This window comes from Furipterus horrens, unplaced genomic scaffold, assembly GCF_987537825.1.
Source record: "Furipterus horrens unplaced genomic scaffold, mFurHor1.1.pri manual_scaffold_3, whole genome shotgun sequence".
Classification (NCBI taxonomy): Eukaryota; Metazoa; Chordata; class Mammalia; order Chiroptera; family Furipteridae; genus Furipterus; species Furipterus horrens.
Window position 1 is genome coordinate 80,583,244 of NW_028327173.1, and position 25,760 is coordinate 80,609,003.

A 25,760-nucleotide genomic window follows, 5' to 3' on the forward strand; every position below is an offset into this window, starting at 1 on the left:
ATTATTCCCAACTTTGCACCTCACACGGCCCCAGGACCCTCAGGCAGCTAAACTCCACCCTGACCCCACTCCCACACTGACACATGCCGAGTTGACCACGCCAGCATCTCAGGCGAACACAGCCCTCCCACCCACAATGCAGGGCCTCCCTGCTGGCCACTCAGAGCGCCAGGGAAAGGAAAGGCTGTGAGCAACACTGGAAGAAGCAGACCCGCACTGCCCTGCACAATGGCGTTTCTCTCAGCAGCGGGCCTCCACTCTGCCGCTACAGACACTAACGTCATCTTTCTACTCCACCATAATCTGTCAAATGATCTCCAACTAGCCCAGAGCAGATCTGGCGGGTTGCCTCTAGAACAACCCCGGCCGCGGCCGCCGCCTCTGCTCCCCCTCCCTGACCAACAACAGAAGCCCAGGGCTCTACCCTTCTTCATGCCAGATCACAGGAACCTCCACCAGCAAGATACAGCGACTCCCCTTTAATGACCTGTCCTTCCAGGGTGGCCCTCTGCTGGGCACATTCCCCTGGCTCCTTCCATGCACCTGCACAAGTCACTACACCTGCCGTCCTGGGCGTGCTAGGTAAGGTCCCAGCAACATGGAACCAGCATGGAACTAAGGACTTGCTTAGCACCAGAGACTGGAGGGCTTGGGTGGCCACCTTTCCTGTTTTCACAGGAACGTACAGAAATTCCCATCTAGCATAGAGGGCAAACACCAAGCAATATCTAACTGTCCTTACTGAGTTGTCCCACTCTTCACAAGGCCACCAAGCAACACTTTGAGTCTACATGTCAGGTCCCCATACTGCAAAATGGAAGGAAATCCTAAATCTGTGTAAAACTCTGACCCTCATCTAAGGACCAATCTAGAAATTGTAACAACCAAATTGTTACTGGAACTTTCTCTAGCTGATCTCTACCTAGAATTTCAAAAGGGTATGAACTCCTGTACACCAAAATCTACACATGCATGACTACCCTCGGGGGGAAACCTAGCTATTTAAACCATTGACTAGACCAAGCTAGCCTAGCGGCTGGCTTAGAGCACCAATATCACGAAGCAGATCACTGGTGACAGGCAAGATGACTCGTGGCACTGACTCTGTGACCAGAGACCACCATCTGTGCACCTGTGCCTGCAACGACTGGCATCTAATTCTCTTAAGCCCCGGGGCCCTTCCTGGTGCTTACTGGAATTTATCCAGCTTCTCATCATTGTTTCTCTGCTAACTGGTGATGGCACCTTTTGCAAGTCATTTATTATTGGTGCTCAAGTCTTCTCATCTGTAAAACAAAGGTACTTTGATCTATCTCCCACAGATAGTGTGAGAACTAAGTAAATGGTTAATGACTGGGAAGGAATTAGCAAAGCATAAGTAACTCAGTCTTAATTAAATATAGTGTCAAATAGAACCATTCTTGTGAGGAGATAACGGAGATGAGGCTGTGAACAGCCAGGAAAAGAAAAGGAGGGAGGGAGAAAGGGAAGCAGAGAGAGTGGTGGACAGAGAAAGAGGGAGGGAGGGAGGTGGGTAGGGGAGAGAGAGAGACAGTGCACGCACAGATGCAACCTGCAGGGGTCAGGCTACCTTTACATTAAGGTTCTGATTCCTTCAGCGCCTCCCTTCCTTGTCTAAAATTCGAATCCAGTCCAGAACCGAGTCTTGATACTGCTGAATATTTTCTGCTATGTCTAGACCCTGCTGAAATTACAGGAAGGTCTAGGCACAACCCCCTTGGTTTCTGTTTGTGCTACAGCCTAGCCTGGCCTTCCCTATCAGCTTTTCTGAGAGCCCAAAACAGATGCAACAGCTAGAGGGCAAAAAGTGTACTCCAGGCAACGCAGCCCACTGCGCCCGGTCACAGCGGCTCGCTGACACGCAGCACCCGGGAGCCCGAGCACCGCCCTGGGACGGTGGCAGTAGCTGCTGGTAAAAATGGAGCTCTTGGCTGGGAGTCCAGGTTAGCACTGAGGCAGTGATCCCCGCCTCCATCTGCCCCACACACACCTCGCAGCCTCCTCCGTTGGTTACCACACGGGAGAAAATGGTCCTTCTCAGGCTGCGTGGAAAGGAGGCTCCCTTGTTCTGACCGACCGAAGCTGCCAGGGTGAAGGTATAAATACAGCCCCCCACTCCTCTTCCCACCTTGCCTTCCCCACACTGTACTATCATCTTTACTGACGTTCCACCCAAAGAGGAGATGACTGGAGACAATGAAGACTGGAGTCCTCCAGTGCCCCAGTGAAGAGCAGAACTCTGGGGAGTACCCCATACGGCCCGCCTGCCTGCCCGCCCACCTGCCTGTAACTCTCCGGGGAGCCCTGGTTTTCTTACCTCCGGATTGGTTTGAATCTTATATAATGCACCTGAATCCCATGTCCTTACAATAAGCTATTAGGTAGGAAAGATTGGTAGTAGGAAATGGAGGGTGTCAGTTTCGAAGGGCTTGGGTTTCCACCCCAAGAGCCTGCCTGGCCCTCTCACAGAGGACTTCCTGAGGACTTCAGAGGATCCACAACTTTCCATCCTGGCCCCTCACCTAGCGTGTCGTAAGTGCCAACCCCAATTAGAAGCAATAGCAGACTCTACAGCAGGGCAAGGTAGTAGATATATTCTGTCATAAGGTTCTTAAAATACACATGCAGACAATGAAAATGGAAGTGATTTGTACACTTGAAACTATAGTTTTTATTAACCAATGTCACCTCAATAAATTCAATTAAAAATTAAATTAAATAAAATGGAAGTGAAATAAAGGCCAGATTATCTCTTAGGATCAAGGATTTTTTTAAAGAAGAAAGATAAGCAGAAGTGAGCATCCCTTCTACGATGAGTGACAAATGGCTAAAAATGCTGCCTGTGTCAACCATTAGAGCCTAGAGGCAGATACATATGAGTCCTGTGTGAGCTACTGGCGGTGAAACACGGCATTCTTCAAGGAAGCCCGAGCCCTGGGTGGTGGTGCAGACCACACCTGTTTCACAGGCCATGGGAGACCCACTCTTCACCCCAGTTCTTTCAGCCAGAACTCCTGCCAGGTCAGAGATCAGAGGTGACTGGGAGAGTCTGGCAAGGCTCCAACAGAAGAACAAGGCCGTGACCTTCCTGCACAGCCTCTGGAAGTCTAGAGTGTCGCTCCCAGGACTGGCTGAGGATTCACACCTACTCAGACTTTCCCCTGCTCACGTTTCCAACCCACCCCAAAGCACTTCTTTCACTACCTCCGAAGGCCCCAAACACTACAAATACTAGTTGGGTATAAAAATATGGCTATTTAAAAAGAGCAAGATAGGTCCTCTAGCCCCTTGTCATGGTACGTTAATAATATAAACAGAGGTGACAGTCTCTGGGACCTGGTTCCATCCTCTTTGTGTAAGAAGCAGGAGAAAGGTGAGTCCTCACCAATGAGACGCCTTCGCTCTGCACCTTACCTGTATTCCGCTACCCCTCCTGCGTGCTTCTTCATTGCTGTTTCGGAGCTCATCCCGTAGAAGAGCTTGACTTTCTGCCCATTCCTCTCGATCAGCTCTCCAGCACACTCGGTGTGGCCTGAGAACATCCCTCCTAGCATGACAAAATCAGCCCCGGCTCCTAAACGCCAATTGTGGGGACAAAAGGAAGCAGCAGAGGAAAGAGCTCAGAGAAAGTCGGCTCTGGAGACACCCAAGTGCTACCCCAGCTCACCGTCCCTCCTCCTAGCTACAGTCAAGAGAGAAGTTCAAACTCTCCCCTTTTGAAAGAATTTAAGAAGGTTCCCTTTGCAGGGAGCTGGGCATTGGACATGCAGGAAACCAACGCAGCCTCCTGAAGGTTGGCAGCTAATATGCTGGACAGGCTTTAGGAGTTACTACTTGACCGCCTTCCTGAGGTCCAGCTCTTTTAGCCTCTCAGCAACGTAGAGCTAAGCAGCATTTTAGAGGGCACGCTGTCCAATCTTACACTGCTGCAGTAACCGCTTGACAATGCCCCCATCCGGCACCTGGTCCCCCTGAGCTCTAGCACTCTCACACCCTGTGTGGACCCCGAGAAGGCCTCAGAATAGACTGAACCCCTATTCTAGAGCCTGAGCATGAAGGAGAGAAACCTAAGTGTGTGTGTGTGTGTGCACGTATGTACGCTATATTGTGTAGAACTCTACCTCACCTCTATGGTGATGAATATTTGACTTCCAAAGTAAATAATATCCCATATTAAACCCCTAAAGACATGAAACTTCCAGGCTAGGTAAGGAGACTGGGGTACTGAAGTTGCCTTTGCAGGTTGGAGCAGGACGAAGAATAGCTGGAACAGCAGGGCTGGCTCACTGCTGTGTCCCCAGGGTCTGTCATGGTGCATGGAACACAGGAGATGCAGAGTGACTAGTTGTCAAGAAAGAAAAAGGTGTATGTGGAAGAAACAGAAGGAGTTCCCATCCACCATCCTGTCCATGGGCAACTGTGCAGAGAAGCTCCCCACTGACTGCTACAAACTGTGACAAACCGCTCCAATGGCTCTTCCTGGCTACGTCCTACCAAGGGTTTACACTCAGAATATGACGGTGTCAGGGTACCGATGTATTAAGCAATAAGGGTGAAGGACAAGGAGGAGCAAGCATAGGAAGCCTTTAAAAGGGATCTTGACCTCTGCCATCTGGTTGTTTAAATGTTTCTAAGAGGACTCTGGCTGTGCAGGGCGGGCCCCTGGCCTGCAGTCAGACAAGCAGGCACCATAGGATCTGGCAACAAGCTCTGGACGCCGTTCCTTGCAGGGTCTCTAACACAGACACTGGCTCCTTGGCCCCCTGGCCATGATTATAAGGGGTTGAGGAAACGAGTCCAACCAGGCCTGAGAACCACAGCCCTGGGAGCAGATGTAAACAGCAGGACCACGGAGCACAGATCTGTTATCTGAGAGGCTCCTTCTCTAGGACCCATTGCTTTCAAGTGCACTCAGCTCACGCTCTGAACAGGCAGCACTGTGTGTGCTGTCGGCAGGGAGCCCCAAATGGAACACCCATCAGTGTGAAAACGCAGCTCAAAAATCAAGAGTAAAACTGCCCTTGGCCGATGGTCCTTAATCAAGCGGTAACCGAGCACTTGAAAACAGCCGGAGTCCTGTGTTCTCCCTGCTCTGCCCTTGACTTTGTCACTTGCCTCTAGGAGCCTTGTCCCCTGGACAGTCTCCAGGGTTGCTGCAAACCCAGCTGCTAAAAAAACTGTTTCCTTTTGTCACTATCAGTTTTGTTTTGTTTTTAAGTCATGCCTAGCCTAAGATGTGTTAGGGGTGAACTCTGAACCAGTGATGAAGGAGGCATACGGGCAGAATCACTAAATGCAGATAGAGAGAAAAGCCACTGGCCTCACCCAGCTGGGCAGCCAGCTCTGACTTCTGAACAAAGCTCGCAAAGGTCAAGGTCAAGTGGCAGGTACAGCATGTTGAGGTGCTGGACTTCCAGGTGCTTTCCCAAGAAAAACCAAGGCCCCCCTGCTTCTGGTAAGGAACTGCTGTAGGAAGCCAGCCCTCCTATGGGGCTTCCCCAAAGACCCTGAAGTCACTGTGTATTGGGCCTGGTACTGTCCTTTTCCACAGGGGCCCTGGGCCTTCTCAGCTGTGCTGTCTGAGGCATGACTTCACCCACCCTTGGCTTGCAAGAGGTGATCCCTAAATCTGTCCCTGGGTGCTCGGCCTGCTCTGCCACCAGCCAGAATGAAACTGATGCCAGAACTGGGGCCAGTCCGGCCTGAAATCCAGGGGGAGGAAACTCAGGACTGGCCCACACACCCCTGCAGTTCCCACTGCCTCATCCTAGATCCCGCCCCGTCCCCAGCCCCCACCCCACAGCCAGCTCGCAGCTGCAGGGAGCTCCCTCCCCCTCCATTCTCCTTACCAAAGGCTTTGGCGACATCTCCTGGACATGTGCAGCCTCCGTCCTTCAAAGAGGAAAACAGCAAAGAGGGTGTCAGAGGGAGTCCCCAGGCTGTCCCTCTCCCCTGGAGTGACTAGGAGTCAATATCCATCGCCACCCTGGCCACGTACACAACCCTCAGAGCCAAAGCCCAACACTCCCCTCAGCCGGGCACCTGCCCACCCCTAGCCTGCCCACAGCCTGGGAAGCGGCAGAGCACAACAGTGGCTCTGACCTCGGCCTCCTCCAACCCCTCAGACAACGGGCCTAGCCGATCGCCCTCCACGTTCCTTCTCATCACTAGTCGCCTCTCCCCACCTGCCTGGTGTGAGGTGAGGTTTATTCAATAACAGAGCCGAATTATTTTAAGAGCAAGAAAGGACACTGAGTCAGTTCCTTTATATTTCCAGCCACACTGCATGTTTCTAACTCACCTTCATGTACTGTTGCCTTAGTCAAACACACATTCCCGACACCCACGCTACCCGCCTGGGGCTGCCTGAATGCCTAGCAGGACAGTCTGTTCATCAGCAGCCCGGCACGGTTCAGCTGTGGGGTTGTTTCAACACCAGCAACACAGTACGAGGTGCCCAGGATGCAAAGCCACCGGGCTTCCTCACAAACACAAAAGGCACAAAGTAACCAGGCTACAGGCTATTCGCAATGTGGCCTGGTTGAGGTCCAAGGGAGCAGGGAGCAGGGGGCAGGGAGCAGAGGGCAGAGGGTGGCCTGGAGGAGCGACCGAACACCAAGTCTCAGTAGGCAGTGCCTGTCCCCAGAGGGTGAGACCCAGCCTCGGGGTGGCCACACAAGCACTGGGAAGAACACAGAAAACAAAGGCCACGCAGATTACTTTGTTTCACAAATGGCAGGAAGGTGGGTGTACCTCTGTAGTTGGAGGCTGTCTATGAGGAACTGGAACCACTTTCCAAATAGCATCTCCAACTGAGGAGGACAGGCCATCTCTGGGACTCAATCCTTTTTTTCTACCTGCTATTCAGGCCTATCACCCTAGAATCTAGACCTCAAATGACTTCTCTGCAGTTCTGAGCAAAAGGCAGGTATGAAGGCTCAGTCTTTTCCTTTTATGCATATTTACTGACTGTAGGCATTTCCTTAATCCAGTGCGTTATTCATGTGTGGCTTCTCCGACCCCAGGCGAGCACAGCCTCTGCACAGAAGGCACGTGGCCACAGCCCCACGTGAACACTGCATGTCCAGCAAGAGCTTCACAGCTCCGGTACTCACCTCCGCTGTCAAAGGTGCAGCCCCACATGCTCTCAGTTATTTTTAAAGTGCTTTACCTCTTTATCTAAACCAGTTCTACACGGGCTTTCAAACTTATAACCTCAAAAGGTGAAATAAACTCATGGTCCTATTAAAATAGGTCCGTAACATATTTGACTTTAAACATACACATGTGCGCGCACGCCTTTCGCCTTTTGCTCACTTGCTTGTGAGTAGCTTGTGACTGCAAGAGTGTCTTATGTGGGGTCCTGAAGTTCCACATTACTGGGGTGAGTGACAAGGCCTGCCTCACAAGGCCTGTGCTACTGAGACTCTTAAGAAAGTGAGCTCGCAGGATGGACCAAGTTGTCCACTGTTAATAGGCCTTTGTGATGTGCTGTGGGGAGGAAATCATACTTAAACAGCATCACCTGCTCACCCTGTTAGGGTACGCACTGTGTAACAGACAACTAAGGCCACGAGCTGGACTGCACAGGTAACCCAGCGCAGCCCAACGTCCCATCATGCTTTAGGGCAGGGGTCCCCAACCCCTGAGGCCTGTTAGGAACCTGGTCTTGAGAGAAGATCGCCTGAGCTCTGTCTCCTGTCACCCCACCCACCCCCCAAAGTCAGAGAGCAAGTTCCAAAATCTTCCACAAAACCGATCCCTGGTGCCAAAAAGATTAGAGATCACTGCTTTAGGGCACAGGAATGACTCCCTGCTACCACTTAATCCTCACTCCAGGGTGTTTTTATTGATTTTAGAGAGAGGAAGGGAGAGAGAAAAAAATCAGTGTAAGAGAGAAACATTAGTTGCTCCCATATTCACCCCAACTGGGGACCAAGCCCACCACCTTTTGGTGTACAGGATGACATTCCAACCAACTACGTCCCCAGCCAGGGCTCCCTACTACCATTTACAGGTAATTTCCAAAAGTTGCCTAAAGTATGATTTCATGTTCTCAGGCGGCAGAGCAATAGGAACAATCCCCTGCAATTTAGGAAAGATGCTGACTTTCATATATAAACATTCAGAACTGCTGGAAGCTAGCTTTTAAAAAAAAAAAAAATGTGCAGTGCTTTCTTCGGCAGCACATATACTAAAAAAAAAAAAGTGTGCAAATATTCAAAGGGTTACTTGTTTTGTTTTTCAAAACTGTTAACATTATATTTTAGTAGAAACGGTATCACATCACACGAGTGGTGATTGGATCTGTGCTCTGTCAGCATACCTCTTCTTCTTAAAAAGAAAAACAAAAAGAAAACCTTGCTCCTCCCTAAAATAAGGGGTAGGAAAAGCAAGCATAGGGTAGGCAGAAGAAATCTGAATCAAACACCTACTATGAGCCAGGAACTGTTACAAATTTCATTTTTTAATTTAAAAACCGTAAGAATCTGAAGTTGATGTTTTGTAGGTCAGGGCTGGTAAGGGTGGCTCGGAAAGGCTGAGTGACTTGCCCAAGGTCACACAGCTGTAATCACAAAAGAACAAGATTAGAGCCCTGGTTAAGAGTAAACTCTACAGCTGTCTAGGATACCTATAAAAACATTAGCAATGGTTACCATAAGAGGGTGGCGGTTCTAATCATATTTATTTTCTTTACTTTGTTTGTATTTTCTAACTTCTAGGCTAACTATTTCTGTTGGGGAATTTTCAAGCCTGAAAATTATTTGAAAGAATTTGTTTAGGTCTTTCTAAGTAAAGGTCTAGCTGTTCCCAAAGTACTATATTAAAATCAATAAAATTACAGGAAATTTGCTGATCAAACTTTACTTCTTTGCCAAGGGTCAGCGAGGGGATGCAAGCACTGACTGGGTGTAGGGAAGAAGGGGACAATGGGCTGCTTTGACTCAGCCTAACCCTCTTATCATGAACAGCCCCTCAGGATAGGAGGCCTCCTCAAACTGATAAGCATGTTCCCTAGGTCTTTACAAAGTGCACCCATTAAAATGTGGAACTTGAGACAATAGTAATCCCAGTCAGCCGAGTCATAGGACTTTTTCAGGTCCTGAAGAGCACTACAAAGTCCCAGCCATTTTGGTTGTTGGTTCTAATTGCTCCCTTTCCAAAGGTTCACCTGGGATGATTCTTCACTCTGCACTGAAGACGCGCTTGAGCACTCTGAGGGGAAAGGCCCTGGCATCAAAGAGATTAAGCTGAAGTCGCCCAAAGCAATGTGGTGGGAAAATGAGCAGCCCTGGGACCCTGCAGAAACCTGCATTCTTTGTGGCATCAGCAAGCCCTTTGCCCTCTTTGAGTCTCCACACTGGTTCACGAGGACGGTCAAGGGAGGGAGTGGAACAATGGAGATACACAGACTTTGGTCTGAGTGCTGGCTCTGCCTCCCACCAGCAGTGTGACGCTGAAGAACCTACTTAAGGACTTGAAGCCTGTTCCCTCACTATGTATGACTGTTAATGGTATGTGTTGACTGGGCCATTTATTCTGGATGTTTCTGTGGGGGTGTTTGTGGATAAGAATCAGTAGTGAGGAAAGCAGATTGCCCTCCCTAATGAGCGTGGGTCTCATCCAATCAGTTGAAGGCTTGAGTGGAAAAAAAAGACTGACCCTCCCCGTTTTCCCTGACTACCTTTGAATTGGAAGTGGGCTTCTCCCTGCCTTGATTCCAACAGAAACAATGGCTCCTCCTGATTCTCAGGCCTGCAGACCCAGACAGGAACTCTACCATCAGCTGTCTCCAGCTTGCCAAGTCACCACACAGCAGGTCTTGGGACTTCTCACCCTCCATAATCACACGACCCAATTCCTTGTAATAAATTTCTGTTGCCACACACACACACACACTCACTATTGGATGTTTCTCTGAAAACCCTAATACGCCTGTCAAATGAAGATAATAGCTCCTTGTCAGGTCATTCCAAAGATTAAAGATTACATGTATGTTATGCCTGGCAGATAGCAGATGCTCAATAAATGATGACCATTACTTCCTCCAAAGCTGTTTCCACCTTTCACATTCTCTCCTCTGTGTGATGTCCCTAGCAGATGACAACGCAAAATTAACTGGTCACACCCTTAATCTTCACCTACACAGGGACGTCCTGAATTTTTCAACTCTCTGCTTCTCAGCAGCCCACGTGGGCCACAATAAATAGAAACCTGATTCAAGACCAGCCTCTTGGGTGTAAGCACCTGCCAAACAAACCCTGTGCGTGGATGCGCTAATTCAGCAAGTAAAGTGTGAAAAGAGGCAGCTGGAAGGAAACTGGACGAAGGGGCAGGATCCAAAACACCTGATGGGTTCCCAGCAGGTTTGACTGCTGGCACGTGGGAGAAAACGACTAGTGAAACTCCTTAGTCAAAGGGATGGGGGGGAAATGGTTGCTTTGAACTTCAAGACCCTTAGCTCTGCTGGTTAGAAGGAATGAGCTGGCCCCGAACAGTGTGGTTCAGTTGATTGGGCGTTGTCCTACAACGCGAGAGGTCACTGGTTCAATTCCCTGTCAGGGCACATGCCTGGGCTGTGGGTTCGGTCCCCTGTCGGGGCTCATGCAGGAGACACTGCTTGATCTTTCTCTCCCTCTCCATCTCCCTCCCTTCTCCTCTCTAAAAATAAAATCTTAAAAAAAAAAAAAAAAGAAGGAATGAGCTAAAGTGAAGCACGAACCCCATATAAGTCTGTGAACTTCATTTGATCTTTTGGCTACAAATTGAACTTCTAACTGCATCCAGGAAATCTCTCACCGTTAATGGAAAATTAGAAGCCCAGAGCACTAGCAGCACAAGCCAGAGCTGTCCTTGTCCCTGCCCAATGACCTGACCTGCAGTAGCCAGCATTTCTCGATCTGGACAGCGGGATTATCTGGGAGGCCTGTAAAACAGATTCCTGGGCCTCGCCCTCTGAGCTTCTGATTCAGGTCTGGATGGGGCTAGAAATTTTCTAACAAGTTCTCAGCTAATACTGATGACTGATCCCACTGGTCTGGGCACCACACGTAGAGAACTGCCGAAATAAGCTACAGACCAGGAGTGCTGTGTAAAGAGCTCCCAAATGGATTTCCAGTCAGTCATCTGTGGTGCCAGCAGAGTCTCCACCCCCACCCACAAATGGTCCTGTAAAATTTCTAAAAAGGCACAAGAGTGGGATCTTAGACTCGTCGGCAGCCATCCGTCTCGAGAGACTATGGTGTAGCTTCTTAAGTGTCTATCTGCACCGCCGAGAATGGTTGTGCAGTCCGACTCGGGAGTGACACGGTATCTGTCTCCTCCCGTGTTGAATCGACATCTTACGATGACGCCGGAGTGTCCTCTCCAGTGAAGCTGAAGCTACAGAGCCTCGAGAGACGATGGTGTAGCTTCTTAAGAGTCTATCTGCACCGCCGAGAATGGCTGTGCAGTCCGACTCGGGAGTGACACGGTATCTGTCTCCTCCCGTGTTGAATCGACATCTTGTGATGACGCTGGAGTGTCCTCTCCAGTGAAGCTGAAGCTACAGAGCCTGGGCAGGATGATATGGAGGGTCTGCTGTTGCCCATGCAGCAGACCCCCCCTCTCTTCGCAGCTGAAGGGTCCAAGGGAGAGACGGAGTCAATACAGCTTGGCTTCAGGTGCGCCGCAGGAGTTGCCGGTGTTGACTACAACGTCAAACCGCCTTAGGGACTCCGGCTCCGGATTTTCTGTCGGGGTTTACTCCCTTAGCCTTTCCCCTGAAGAGGTATGCCGCAAGGCAGCGGAGGTTTTTTGGAATCAGAGTTTTCCTTCTCTGATGTGCCCTGACTGGAAGATCGAACCAGCGACACTTAGCTCGCAGGCCGACGCTCAATCCACTGAGCCAAACCAGCCAGGGCTGGGATCTTAGACTATGTTCATAGTAAAACTATTAATTTGACCTCCGATTTGGAAATGGTAGCTATTCAAGAAATATAATACAGGGGCTATACACTCTGATTAAGATTCTTGATGGTAATAGAGACTTACAACTGATTACATATGGTGCTTTGGCGAGCCAGCCTCTAAGAGTTGGATTCACTAGGATGGGGTCCAGGAACGCTGACTGTAAAGCTCCCCTGGTGATTCTCATGCAGTCAGCCCAAGACAAGGCTACCGTGAGCCTCTGAGAACCACTGGCCTACTGAAGAGAGTGCAGTCTGACTGATGACTTCTCACTCAGTCACCTCAGCAAACGGACGGCTTTATGTCAGCCTCTTTCTTACATGCTAATTCTTCAATAAATGAGTGTTAATTTGTTCACTGTGGCAAAAGCTAAAGGGAAGGGTATTGAGTGGAGGCGCTTAGGACTCTGTCTGCAACCAATCAATCTTCAGTCATTACCAGCTTCTAGAACAATAGTAGATGCTCAATAAGGACTTGCTGACTGCATGGATGGGTGGATGAAAAGCCTGGATGAAGAATTAGAAGGAGCACAGGAAATCTGCACGGACAGTGAAGGGCCCGGCTCCTGGCTTCGGTTGTTACCTGCAGATCGCATGTGAGGAAACAACAGCTCCAGCTCCCGCACTGGGGTAAGGCTCAAAGGAGAAAGTGTGTTAGTATACCCTCCACGCAGGTCCAGAAATCAAATCCCAACAGGCTGAACGGCAGAGCTGAAATCAACAAGATACCAATCTGCCAGAATATGTAACTTGTTGCATTTGGACTTTAAAAAATAACCTATTACTTCATGTGGGAGCACAGCTTAGCAACTGTACAACTGAAAAGATATGAAGATTTAATTTACTATATTCAATATGAGTCCACTGTTATAGAACCACTAAAAATATGTCACTACTTCAGAGTTTGTAAAAAAGAACAAAACAAAAATGCACACATGTATCATCCACATAGGAGGAAGCCATAGTTCTACCAAGTCCATCCAATTATATCTGTCCTGTTCTGATCATCTCATGTAAAAGAGAAGAGACATGATAACCCCCTTCAACTGTCTGAATTGTGGTCACATCAATAAGGTTTAGTAGAATTACACATAAATTAAGGATTTCAACTTAACTTTCACTCAGTCCTCAGAATTTAGTGTCTGAGTACTTTGGTGCTGTTCTTTCAGGAGTTTCATGAAACTGTTGTTAAATTGCTGTTTCTACCTCTCCTCACCTCCTTCCCCTACAACCTGCAAAACTCTTAAACTTCCGCCCCCAACAGGCCACTGAATGCTCTCGCTATGGTAACGGGTGACCCCACTGGTCGCACCTGACACCCCAGATGTGATTAGCTAAGATGAGGTCGTCCTGAAGCAGTATGACTGATGTGTGCTCCCCGACCACTTCAAGTGGTCACTGAACAGAGTTCTTATTGACCAACATGCCTGCCGCGTGCACTGCAGAATAAGTGGGGAGCAGGGCCTGTGTCGCTGCTGTGAATGCAGTGCCGCTCACTCCCAAACCCACAGGATGCCACCGGGTAAATGGCAGCTGGAAGCAGGGCTCCCTTGGGGCCAGGAAGCAGGGCCCTGGAATTCCGAGCTACTCCCTGATCCATCTGTGGTCCAACTGGGAGACTTACAGAGATGATGTGGCCCTTCAGGCCGTGGGCGGAGTCAGCGCACTCAATCACGGCACTCAGCTGGGGGTAGCCCACCCCTGTCTTGGTGCGGGTTGTGCACACAGAACCTAGATGGAGGAAGGAGTGAACCCCAAAGACAGGTGATTAGTCAACCAGAATGGGACACAAAATTACCCGCCATCACTGTCATGCTGTCCCAATTTACTGGGGGTGAACGTGCCATGGCAAGGGGCTGCCCAGGAGCTCCACGCAGGTGCTTATAACCACACCCTGCGACCCTCATCGCTGTCACCTGCTTGTGTCTAGAACAGATCCACCCCATATGCTGCCACCGCCACTCTCCCCGTGACAGCTCTCTTAATGGCCAAGCACTGACTCGCCACGCTTCAAATCCCATTCCTTTCCACTGTCCTTCACTTCTCCACAACCACACCATACTTCAGGGGGCCTCTTCGATTCCTCCCACAGCCTCCAGCCGTCCTTACCTTCAGCTTTTTACAAATGACTGGCTGCTCTCCGCCTCAGTGCCTCGCCCAGGAAAGGGAAATAAAAACACTGGCCTCACAGGGCTGTTGCAGAAATGAAAGGCCGGGACCTGGCACTCACCCTGTCGCTGCACCCTCAATCACCCAGTGCCGTCAGCACACCCAGCCTGCTGTTCCTCAGGACCTCACAGGCCACCTCCAGCCCCGTCCTGAGTCCTCGTGCAGCCTAGACTCTGAGCTCAGCCACCTAGATGCCTTCATCCTTTCGACCTCTGTCTCCCCCTCAGTCAAGGCCGGCCCTCACTGACCATCTGCATTATCCCAGTTAGGTCCCAGCCAAGTCATGACAGAAGCACCAGCATCTCCAGCACACATCTGCTTGCTCAAAACCTGCCTTTCCCTCTCAAGTGAGCAACCCCACTCCGAGACCACCCAGATCAAACTTCCGAATGTCTACCTTCTTCCCCGCCTTCTCTCCTCCCCCTCCCACTAACCATGCTCCGCCCGTGCTGACCTTTCAGTTCCATCTGCACAGCGAGTTTCTTCGCACCTTACAGATTCTCTGTACATGATGTTCTCTCTGTCCAAACACTCCCCCTCTGTATTAACACCCCGGTCTTGCCTGCCCTTTCTCATCTTTCAGGCTTCATCTTAAATGTCACTGCCTCCAGGAGGCTGTTCATCACAGAAGAGGCATTTAAATAATTATCTGTGTAAGAACGGAGGACCTGTTTCCTCTGCTGCATGGTGGACTCCGCAGATGCTCACTGCTGCAGTGCCGAGAGTAGAGCCCCGTTCATAAGGCGCTATAAATAGTCACTGAAAGAATCTGTGAGCTCAAGAATGAATGAGTCACCCACATCCCTGTCCCCACTGCTTCGTCACCTGTCAGTCCCTCCTGAATGTCCTGTGGTGCTGATGATGGAGTGCCCTGAAACAGGTGTAAAAACTGGGCCAGAAGTGGGGGTGAGGTGCTCAGAGCCCCTGCCTCCTCTCCTGCTCCCCACCACCACCAGTGGCCTCATGGAGAACCTTGTCTGTATTTCCAGGCCTGGCTTCACCAGGGAAACAAGACAGGGGACCCCCTTCTCCTGCACCCATTCCGCTACAGGGCAGGATCCATTCTCTTTCTGTCCATCCTTACAACATACGCTGCTCACAATCCTAAAGCCAATGAGCATCTCTCGCCACCCTCTGCCCCGCATGTGCCCTGTGTGAGGCAGGATTAGTTTTACAGCCTCTGGTTCTGGGTCAAAGCTGGCTTTTCTCCCTCTCTTCAACTCAACTGCTAGATGGTCCAGGAAAGGCAGTAGGCTCAACTGCACTAGCTTGGAGCTCTGCACAGGTGAGGGACAAGGCATGGAAGCAGTCTTTTTTTTTTTACTTCTAAAATCTTTATTTTAACTTAGTTAAGGTTAGACCTGCACTTTTTGATATAGACATTCCATGTAGCTCTTTGGAGACTTCAGTCTTTTACCCAATTAGAGCAGTAAAAAGATCCTAAAACCACAGACTTTTGACAGCCTGGGAATGGAACACATTTTTGAAAAACGGAGATCTGGTCTGGCCCCTTCATTTCTAGCTCCTGAGTCTACTTGGAGGATGGCACCTACTCAGGCTCTGTGAGTCTGCAGGCCCTCAGGGGATGATACTCTGGATCCACAGCCCAGAGAATTCCTCTCAGGAGGCAGGTTTCTTCCCCAGCTATCAGCGTGGCAGTGGTCTTGATTAACCGCCAGGTTGAAAGGAGAAACTGGGTACATATTTTCTCCCAGTTACAGGGGCACAGGTGCCCCTTTTCAATGCTTCTCCCAGTTCCTAAGAGTTGCTCAATAACAAACCTTTTTTTAATGTTGCCATTTAGATATACAACATTCATTGCTTTCACTCTGAAGAATTTGTGAAATGTCAATACATATGATCTCCAATCAATTTAAAGACATGGCTCCAATACATCAGGCTCAAAGGGAGCCGCTTACTCTCTTCAGTCATGTCTGTTCTAAACAGTCACCCTGGGGTCACACAGTGACAGTGTGAGGACAAGCAACCCTCAGGAGAAACAGAATGCATACGTACAGAGGACGTGCAAGAAAAAACCGAGCACAGCTAAGCAAGCACTCAAGAGCCAAGAAGATTGTTTACACGCCTTCACATCCTATACAGGACCCACCCTTTACAATGGCAACCATGAGACACTCAGCACATATTTCTGATTAAATAGGTAACCGGTGAGTGGGAAAAAAAGTCCTCCGGGTCTATTATTAGCCTGTTCTATTCTACCGCAAGCCTGGTCTATGACAGCCTATCCTTAGTGGGAGCTCCTTGTAAGAAAGAGCTGGGCCTTGCCCTTTCTTCAACTTCTCAACAATGACAGACACTCAGTAAAGACCAGAGCTGTCTTTCCTGTTGCTCAGAGTATGTTACAAATTGGCTTAGGTGGGCGGCAATACAGAAAGCTCAAGCTTCACAATGTCCCTGAGTACTAAAAGCTTGGTGCTTGGATGAGCCTACAGGGCTCTTCTTCCCTAACGGTCCCCTCATGTGCCTCCTTCCCTCAAGGTGGACAAGTGTGCAAATCACAGCCCAACGGTGTCTTCTCCCAGCAGTGTTCCCCCCACTCTTCTCTTGTTCGTTATGATTTGCTTCCTTTTTTGGGTAATGCCTTTTAGGCAGGCAATACTGTTTTCAAGTCTTTGCTGTTTTTTATTCCCAATTGAAAATGTGCATCTTCCTTCCTTCTCTCCCATTTTAGTGTCTGGTTAACTATGAACATGAAGGAAGAATTTAAAAACATGGAAGCTCATCCTCGGGTGTGGCCAAAGGGGACTGCAAACATCAACTGGCTCCAAGAGAAACGGAGCCACCAGCATAAGGACAGAAAGGCTCTGCCTACTTCCCCGGTTCAAGATCCCAATGCACTGCCCTAGGAGAGAATGCCCAAGAGCGTATGGGCGAATCTGAGATGGATATGTATCAGGTGAAGAGCCAAAGGCACTAACCACCTGGGCCATGGGTCAAGTTCAAAGGTGGCCTCCCAGCTAGCGTATTTGCAATGTTTGGCATCTCTCAAACACTCACAGAAACTTGAGTTATTCATGTCCATTAACTGTCCCATGGATTCTTCACCCCTCATTTTCTTCTTCAAGGTATATATAGTCATTAATGAAATCTGCATTTTTCTCTTCCACAGTTACGTTCTAAAACCGGGACCTCACATTCTAACCGCATCAATAAGAGTTCCAAAAGGAACGTACTTTACACTTGTGGATTGGTCACTCCTGGGCTCCCTTATGGCCTTCACCAGTCCCCGTAAGCCCCAGGCCCCACTTCTCCCCACACATGCCCTCTGCTGTTCTCCCAGAAGTCTCACCTGGTCCAACTCCCACTTTGATTATATCTGCTCCAGAAAGGATCAGCTCTTCCACCATCTCTCCCGTCACCACATTCCCTGCCTGAGACAAAGAATACAACTCATGATCACGAACCGCTCCTGGAGGTACAAGGATTAATAAGAAACTCCACACCTGGAGAGAAGGATAAGCATGTCCTGAAGCCACCAAACAGTCAGAGATCTTTCAAAAAAAAAAGGGTAGAGAGAGAAAACATTGGATCCAATAGGAGCCAGAATTTAACACTTAGAGACTGACTACCTTTGGGTAAAGCACAGAACTCTATGATTTTAGAAGTCCAGGACCATAGACTATGTAGGTCAGAACTTTTTGAACATTTCAGCAGTGGATGGACAAAATAAAATCTTACAGAGAACCTATAAACATAATATAAGCAATGCAACACTCTCTCAGCTGATTAAAATGCTTATCATTGGGCATAAAATGCTTCACAGATTGTAAAACCCCTGAAAAATCTTTCTGGAGCCCCAGGGGCCAGCATCTCACAGTTGGGAAGATACCTGGGTGTCCCACCCTAGCGTCAGAGGTTCCCACCTACATATAAAAGGGCCAATGTGCCCTCATGGACCAACAGCACTGGAACCTGCTCCGTTTTCAGAACAGGAAGCTGTGACACTAAGAATATATATACATATGAGCCAGGAAGTGGCATAATCTGAAAACCAGAAGGATGCCTGTGGGTTGCAAATAGCACAAGTTCTTTCACTGCAGGAGTCTGGGAGCTCAAAAATAGCCCTTTTTATTACAACTTACTGCCCTGTGGATTCTTCAGCTGGTGCACATGAGACTTGGCGAGATGCCTGACTGAATTTTCACAACTGTGCAAAGTCTTCTTTTGGGAAATGCAACCCTACTCATTCTACTTTTTCTTTTTTTTCTTTTTTTTTTTTGTATTGAAGCCCCACCATCTTTTCACTAAATTGATTCCCAGAGGGAATTTTTCTTTTTTAGTCTTGACAAAGTGAAGTCTAACTTTGTATAAAAGGATCTTGGAACAGGGCGATAAGGAGGGTTTAAAGCTGCTTTAATCCAAACAGCATCTGACAATCGAAAATGACAGGCAGTCTAGAAAGAGGGACAGAACATATGAGAATATAGTAAATGATAAAGGGGGCACTATAGGTCAGTGAGGAAAGGAACAATATTTCAACAGACTGAGCCGGAAACAGCACCTTTTGGGAGCAGACACAAACTATCCCTCATACTTCTCACCCAAATAAGCTTCAGATGGATTACAGAGACAAACTAAAAGTTTTATTCCCCCCAAACTTAGAAGAAAACCTTGAATACTTGTAAGTAAGCATAAAAGTGAAAAGAAAAAAAACTATAAACACAGTTCTGTCTACCTGAAAATAAAAGCCTGTATACATAGAAACACACAAACTCATACACACAACCGACCAAACTAAGAAGCGAATAAGCTGGTGGAGAAAATGGCCTGTGATTATGACAAAGGGTTCCTAACATCACAGCAGCTCTTCCAAATTTATAAGGAAAACACTAACCTCATTTAGTAACTGCCAAAGGGCATGAACAAACTAATGAAGGACGTAAAAGTGGTCAATTAACACAGTGAAAGTTGAACCCCAATAATAAACAATTTTAAATTATAATACTGGTGAGGTACTCCTGGTCACAAATTACCAGTGGCTAAACATGAAATGCTAAAGAGAAAACACTTGCTTTCTCTACTGGTGGAATCTCTATTATAGTACAAGCTGTCTTCGAAAGCAAAATATCCACATAGAAGAAATGCAAAAATACATATATCCTTTGATCCACTGAGTCTACTTCTAGCATTCTCTCCCAAGGAAGTACTCATAAATGAGGTGAAAGGCCTTAACAACAAGGATGTTACTTATAACAGTGCAAAACTGCAAATATATTTCCCAGAATGGGAACAGTTCAACAATCTAGGGCCCATCTAAGTTACGCTTTTAAACTTGGTTTAATGGCATGGGAAAATGCGTAAATGCTTTCAGTATAATACTACAGGAGAAAAAAGGAAATAGTAAGATCTCCCTGTCATTAAGGAAAAAAAAAACAAAAACAAAAAACACCAGTATTTGTGTATATGAAAACATATACCAAAATGCTAACAAATTATGTGTTGGTGAAGAGATTACCTATAGCTTTTCTTTTTTCTTTAAAAATGTTCTGGATTTTACAGTAGAAACTGTTACTTTTATTAAATATAACATTTTTCAGTTATTGGTCTGTTGTTTTAAACACAAGAACCAACATAAACTCTATACTTAAAAAAGAACTTAATAGGAACCTGAGAAACAAGATTCTCATTCATCTTCATTGGCTGACCTGCTGGGAAATAAAATTTTTAATATTTTTAAAAAATATATAAATAAGTATTTAAAAATAAAAATAATTTAAAAATAAAAAATTTAAGCTGCTTTAAGCTCACCACGGTTTCATTTTCAATGTTGATTTTTTTCCTCCAGGCTGCTGCTACCTAAAATCACCTTATTTCCAAGGGCCTACTTTACACAAAATAAAAGAATTCAAGTCAGCTTACGTGGAGGAACCAGGTGCCACATGTACGGCCCAAGCATGGAGGATGTGATACTGTGCTGTAGCCCAGAGGCCTGAACGAGTATCCCCAGCTCCCCTCCGCTACCTGTGTGACTCCTTAACCAGAGGGTAGGACAGGGTCACCCAAGAGAGGGCTGCTCATGGAAAAACCCCGAGGGCTGATGATGTGCCTCAGCATGAGGACACCCCCACAGGAATGCTGACGACCCACAGAGGGCGAATGAGTTTCCACTCGCAGGAACAAGAAGCTGTCTATTCGCGTTTGAAATAAAGAAGGGCAAATAAATGAATAAATAAATAAATACATGAAAGAAGGAAAAGACACCATCAGAAATGAGAATGATGACAGGAGTGTGGCCAGGCTCCAGTGAAAGCCCCAGGCAGGCTGAGGCAGCTCCGCCTGGGCTGTGATGTGTGTGTGTTGGGGGGGGGGGGGGGGGGGGGGGATGGCTGGAAGAGAGGCAGCCGGGGCAGGGGGCGGGCAGGGGGATCAGGAGTGAATAGTGAGGAGCTCACTTATCTTGCCCGGAAGCACCATGTGTAGACAGTGGATAGGGACTCACTGTTAGGATGGGACCACACCCAGCAGCACATCTGGCTGTCACTCAGGCAGCTCATGAATGATCATTTTGGGGGCAGCCACAACAAAACGAAATCCACAGAGCCTTATCTGGGCAGCGAAACCGACAAGTGGAGCTTTCCACTGGGGACCTCCCCTCAGAAGACCTGCTCTGATGGCAATGACTGCTCCTCCACTCAAAAAGCGGGGGGACCCCAGGAAGATACTTAAAAGTGACAAAACTAGCATTTCAAGTACTTCTTTACCATTTTTAAAAGTCTGGAGAAAAACCAAAATCCAAACAATTCTTGCCTTTAGGCTCAGATATCCATGGCAAAGTAAGTTCAGAAAGACCTGGGGTCAAACGATGAACCTGCTACTTCCCATGTAATCTTAAGAAAATCACTTCAACTCTCAACCTACCTTGCTATAAAATCACTAATCAGGCCCGATTGTCACTCTAAGGTTTACAGTGACAGCTGACACTCAGTAAAATGTTGATCCCTCCACTGAAAAGTGACTTCTCTAGCTTGCTCTTCTCTTTTCTTTCTTCCTTTCTTTCTAGAAGTTTTAATTGTGGTCAAATATATATAACATAAAATTCACTGCATTAATCATTTTTAAATAATTAAGCACATTCACAGTGCTGTGCAAGCATTACCACCAACCATCTGCAGAACTTTTTCGTCATTCCAAACTAAAATTCAGTCCCATTAAACAACAACTTCTCTACCCACTTTTTACTGGCTCTTCTGGGGCCTTTTTCCAAGAAAAATCCTTCCTACAAAAAAGACATAAGGTCAGGTCAGCAAACAGCAGCAGCCTGGATGTGGTCCATGGGCCACAACTCACCAATTCCAAATATAAGGTGATGAAACCTAATGCCAGTGCCTTGTACCAAGCACACAGTGTCAGAACATGGAGGCAGCTAAAATGTACACCTGGACTTTTGGTATATGCTAATCCACCTGGCCCTGGACTTAGCCGTTCCCAAAAGATATGTTGATGGACTGAAACCATTCCCAGGGAAAGTGGTAATGGACCTAGCCCGATTATGTTAACTAGCCTGGTGTGAGGGGAGGGGGGCGGTGAGTAATCAGATGTAAATTATCTACTGAATATGTTGATAAGCAAACTCACCCTCATCAAAATGTGTGGTTGACAAGTATAAAAAAGGTGCCTGCAGAAGTGCAGGTGGGACTCCTACAGGCCCACTAGGAGGACTGGGAGTCCCCATTCCCCATTCCCTGTTCCCCATTCCCCTTGCTCCTATGGGCCCTTGAGTTGGTCCAGGAGCTGCCTCTCCCCTTCCCCCGCTTCCCCCCTCCTTTTCCCTCAATAAACCCATTGCCTGATCCCACAGTGGCCTCCAGGTGATTTCTCAGAGCAAGGCTGCCCTGACACATGGAAAATGGCATCTACCTACCTGGGGAACCAGGGAGTAGGAGATACTAACAAGGCACTTACCTCCTTCCATGGCACATTAACCTATTTACTAGGTGACTCTCAGAGACAAACATCACCTGAATCTCTGAAGCTCTCATGGCTTCTACCACAGATCCAGTCCACAGAAATCTAGTGACAACAAAAAAATCCAGGTAGCCCAGCCTGAGAGGTGCTGTCAGTCACAACGAGTCCCTTGAACTTCAGGGAGACACGCCTGACTATGTTAAGGCCTCCCTTAACTGGCACCTGCAGGAACACTGGAGAGTGTCAGCTCTCTGGGAAGAGGTATAGAGTGGGATGTGTCTCCTGTGGCTCATACCATGACTGTGGGAAAGAGAATACAGACAGGTGACTGAGCCAAGGGCTGACCTGGTGTTCTCCAAGGGCGCAGAGCTGGGCCTCCATTCTAATCTAAGAGCTCAGGTGTCAAGGACCTACCTCCCCACAGGACCAGGTCAGAAAGAGCCACCATCAGAAAAGCATATCTCAGACCCAACCCGGGGACTTCTGCGTCCCAGGAAGACTGAGCTGGTGCACAGACTGGTGGTAGCACGGTGTCACAGGAACACTGGGAACATCGCAGAGCCTGGGGGCAGGCTGCCTGGCTCCAAAGCCCAGGCTCCGTGATCCTTGAAAAGTTCCTTGACCTAAGACTAGTTTCACATTATTCAATGCAGGTGCTATTATTCTTACTCAAGGATTTGTTATTTTTAAGAGAGAAGTGCCTCATCCAGGCTAGAGCCTTTTCCCACAGCACCTAGAATGTACCCACTTGTTACGCTATTCTAACAGCCAGCTCCTCAACGGGACCCTTCTCTGCCAAATATGTTCTCTAAAACTCCCCTCCTTCCCTACATGTGGCAAGGCTTGCCCAAAGTGAGAGGCAAGAGAAAAGGGTGTGCATCTGAATCCAGGGCGCACTTGGCAAAGGGAGCAATAAACCCTCGCTCCCGACACAGGACATTGTAATTGCCACTCTGCCAAGAACACTTCTGAGCACCCCTTCTGTCCCCTGCACTGTAACAATCAGCACTTGGCACTCATATTATACACCTTTCAGTTTCAACGCATTGGCACATGGTAATGTACCCTCACAATGCCTCCAGAAGCCATAAGAGAAATCAGTTCCATAAACCGAGGACACTAAAAGCACTGGAGGTTTCTGAATGAATCAGATTTCAGGGGTCAGTGCAGGCAAAGAATAGCTTAGGAATAAACACCAACCTTGCCAAATGCTCCTGTTCATTGCCGGGAAACCGACAAGAACAATGACCGCACAACCTGGGCCAGCCAGCAGGCGCTGAAGAGGCACTTGCTGTTGACAGCTGCCTAGAAGCCATGGGAACTGAGGGCCAATCTCCTCCTCCCAGCCTTATCCCCATAGCAACTCCCAGGTTCTGCACTGGCAACAACCCCCACCCTTGTCCAACCAGTCTGCCCCTTTCTTCACTGCCCTCTGTCCTTCATGGTTGCCGGAGGGGTGGCACGCAGGCTCTCCGGGCTCCACAGGAGGCAGCCTGCCTCAGCTCTCGGCAGGGCCAGCTGAGAGCTACAGCTCGGGAGCAGCTGTTGGGAGCGTGCAAATGGGGAAAGCTCTGGGACTCCAATGCGTTTCTGCTTTTTTAAAAAATATATGTTTTAAGATTTTACTTATTTTTCATTTTTTGAGAGAGAGGGGAAGAGAGGGAGAAAGAGAGGGAGAGAAACATCAATGCGCAAGAGAAGTTGGTTGCCTTTCCCACGACCTGGCCTGTAACCCAGGCATGTGCCCTGGCGGGAAATCGGACCAGCAACCAACCCTTTGGTTCACAGGCCAGCGCACAATCCACTGAGTCACACGTGCAAAGAAGTGGTGTGGACTTGTTAATGCCTTCTCAAAACAAAAACAAATGACTCCATCCCACCCCCACCCTTCTTTCTCCATCAGCTTCCCATCTCTGACAGTTCTCAGGGCCCAAGCCCTCCACATCACTCACTATCAACACACACCTGTCTGTGAGTACTGCACTGTTCACAAAACACGCCCCCCATTTGACCCCCACAGTAATTCTCCAGCCACGATTACCCTAGACCTCCTTTTAGAGGTGAGGAAAATGAGATTCAGAAGTTTAGTGACTTCCCCAAAGTGGCTCAGCTCATGTGGCCACACCAGCTTCAGGGACATTAATTTAGTGCAGTGATTTTCAACTGGTGTGCCGCAGAATTTCTAAAACATGCAATACCTATCTAGTCAGGGGCACTGACCCCTTTTCCCTTAGACTGTCAAATAAAAAAATGACAACAGCCAACACAACAACAGCCATGTGGTGTGAATGAATCAAAATTACCCTCATATGCCTATTTTTTGGTCTGATCAGCAAAAAATATATAATATTTTTTTGGTGTGCAGCAGAATTTTAGTAATTAATTTATTGTGCCATGAGATGAAAAGTGTTGAAAATCACTCAGTAAATTTAACAGTGTTACAACCAGCAGCAAAGTAGAGGAGGGGATAAGGACTAGTGAGTCATCCGGGAAAACACTATTAAAGATTTATTCCAGGCCCTGGCCAGGGTGGCTCAGTTGGTTGGTGAATCATCCCATAAACCAAAGGGTTACAGGTTCAATTCCCAGTCAGGGCACATGCCTGGGTTGTGGGTTTCGTCCCCCAATCAGGGCTCAACCAATGTTTCTCTCTCACAGCGAGGTTTCTCTCCCTCTCCCTCCCACCCTTCCCCCTCTCTAAGATAAATAAGCATGTCCTCTGGTGAGCATTAAAAAAAAGAAAAAAAAAGGTTCGTTCCTGGAACAAGGGTAATACACAGACAAATGCATGCATCGCTACCGGCTACTGAACAAAAGAGGTTACAAGAGATGCAATAGGATTGCCATTTATATAACGTTCCAATCCAGGCAAAATTAAGTGGTGCTTTTCAGGAATGCATCGCCAGACGGTGAAACAAGAAACATACAAGGAAGGAAATGATCACCAGAGTCAGGGTGGGGCCTCTGAATGCAGGGACACTGGAGGACTGCTATTTAATGACTATTAAGCATCCACATTTTATGCATTTTTCCATCTGCAGGTCTTGGTTCACTATTTAATACAAGAATTGCTAAATAAAAGAAAGTGGAGCCACTAGGCTGACTCATTAAATCAATGCAATTTCTGATTCTATACCTTCACAGGTAACTCTTACACCCAAAAATGCCAGTACATAGATGCCAAGTTTCTTAGTCCCTTGTCCCCTCCCGGCTGTTAAAGCACTAGAGCTGAAATGGAAATCAATGGGAAGATCTGCATTCCACCACCTCAGATTAGACTGTCAACAGCCACCCTGGGCCTGCCTTATTTCTGACTCCCCAGAAAGAACTTTTAAAAAAGACTCTTCTCCTAGTCAACAAATATTTGTCATGCTCTTTCTACCATCCAGCTGTTGTTTCACAGAATTTATGTTTAATAGCAAATGCTGTTTAGGGCTACCAGGTCCTAGCTTGGGGGAGGGGGCTTCTGATCCCCTGGAGTCCAGCTTTCTCTTCCTTCTTTCCTGAGACAAAGTTACCACAGACGGTTGGGGGTAAAAGAGCCAGTTGTGGCCTCACGACCAGCCATCCTTGGGTCATGATAGAGGACTACTTCATCACTCTCCAGTGCAGGCACAAAAAAGGTCAGCCTCCTCAGAACTGGGAAACAGGAAACTGGTCACATGCATATCGCCTAGTGAAGAAAGGAGCTTTATG

At 48.0% G+C, this 25,760-nt stretch overlaps 1 protein-coding gene across 1 annotated transcript in view; it reads right to left on the reverse strand.

The window, feature by feature from the left end:
* Positions 1–25,760, reverse strand: part of GMPR (guanosine monophosphate reductase) — a 42,175-nt gene that overhangs the window by 554 nt on the left and 15,861 nt on the right. Inside the window, exons 5-8 of the mRNA XM_090269790.1 lie at positions 17,449–17,530; positions 13,594–13,700; positions 5,871–5,913; positions 3,436–3,595 (exon numbers count right to left, since the gene is read on the reverse strand). Coding sequence (XP_090125916.1) covers positions 3,436–3,595; positions 5,871–5,913; positions 13,594–13,700; positions 17,449–17,530 — 392 coding nt within the window. The remainder of the gene's footprint in view (positions 1–3,435; positions 3,596–5,870; positions 5,914–13,593; positions 13,701–17,448; positions 17,531–25,760) is intronic.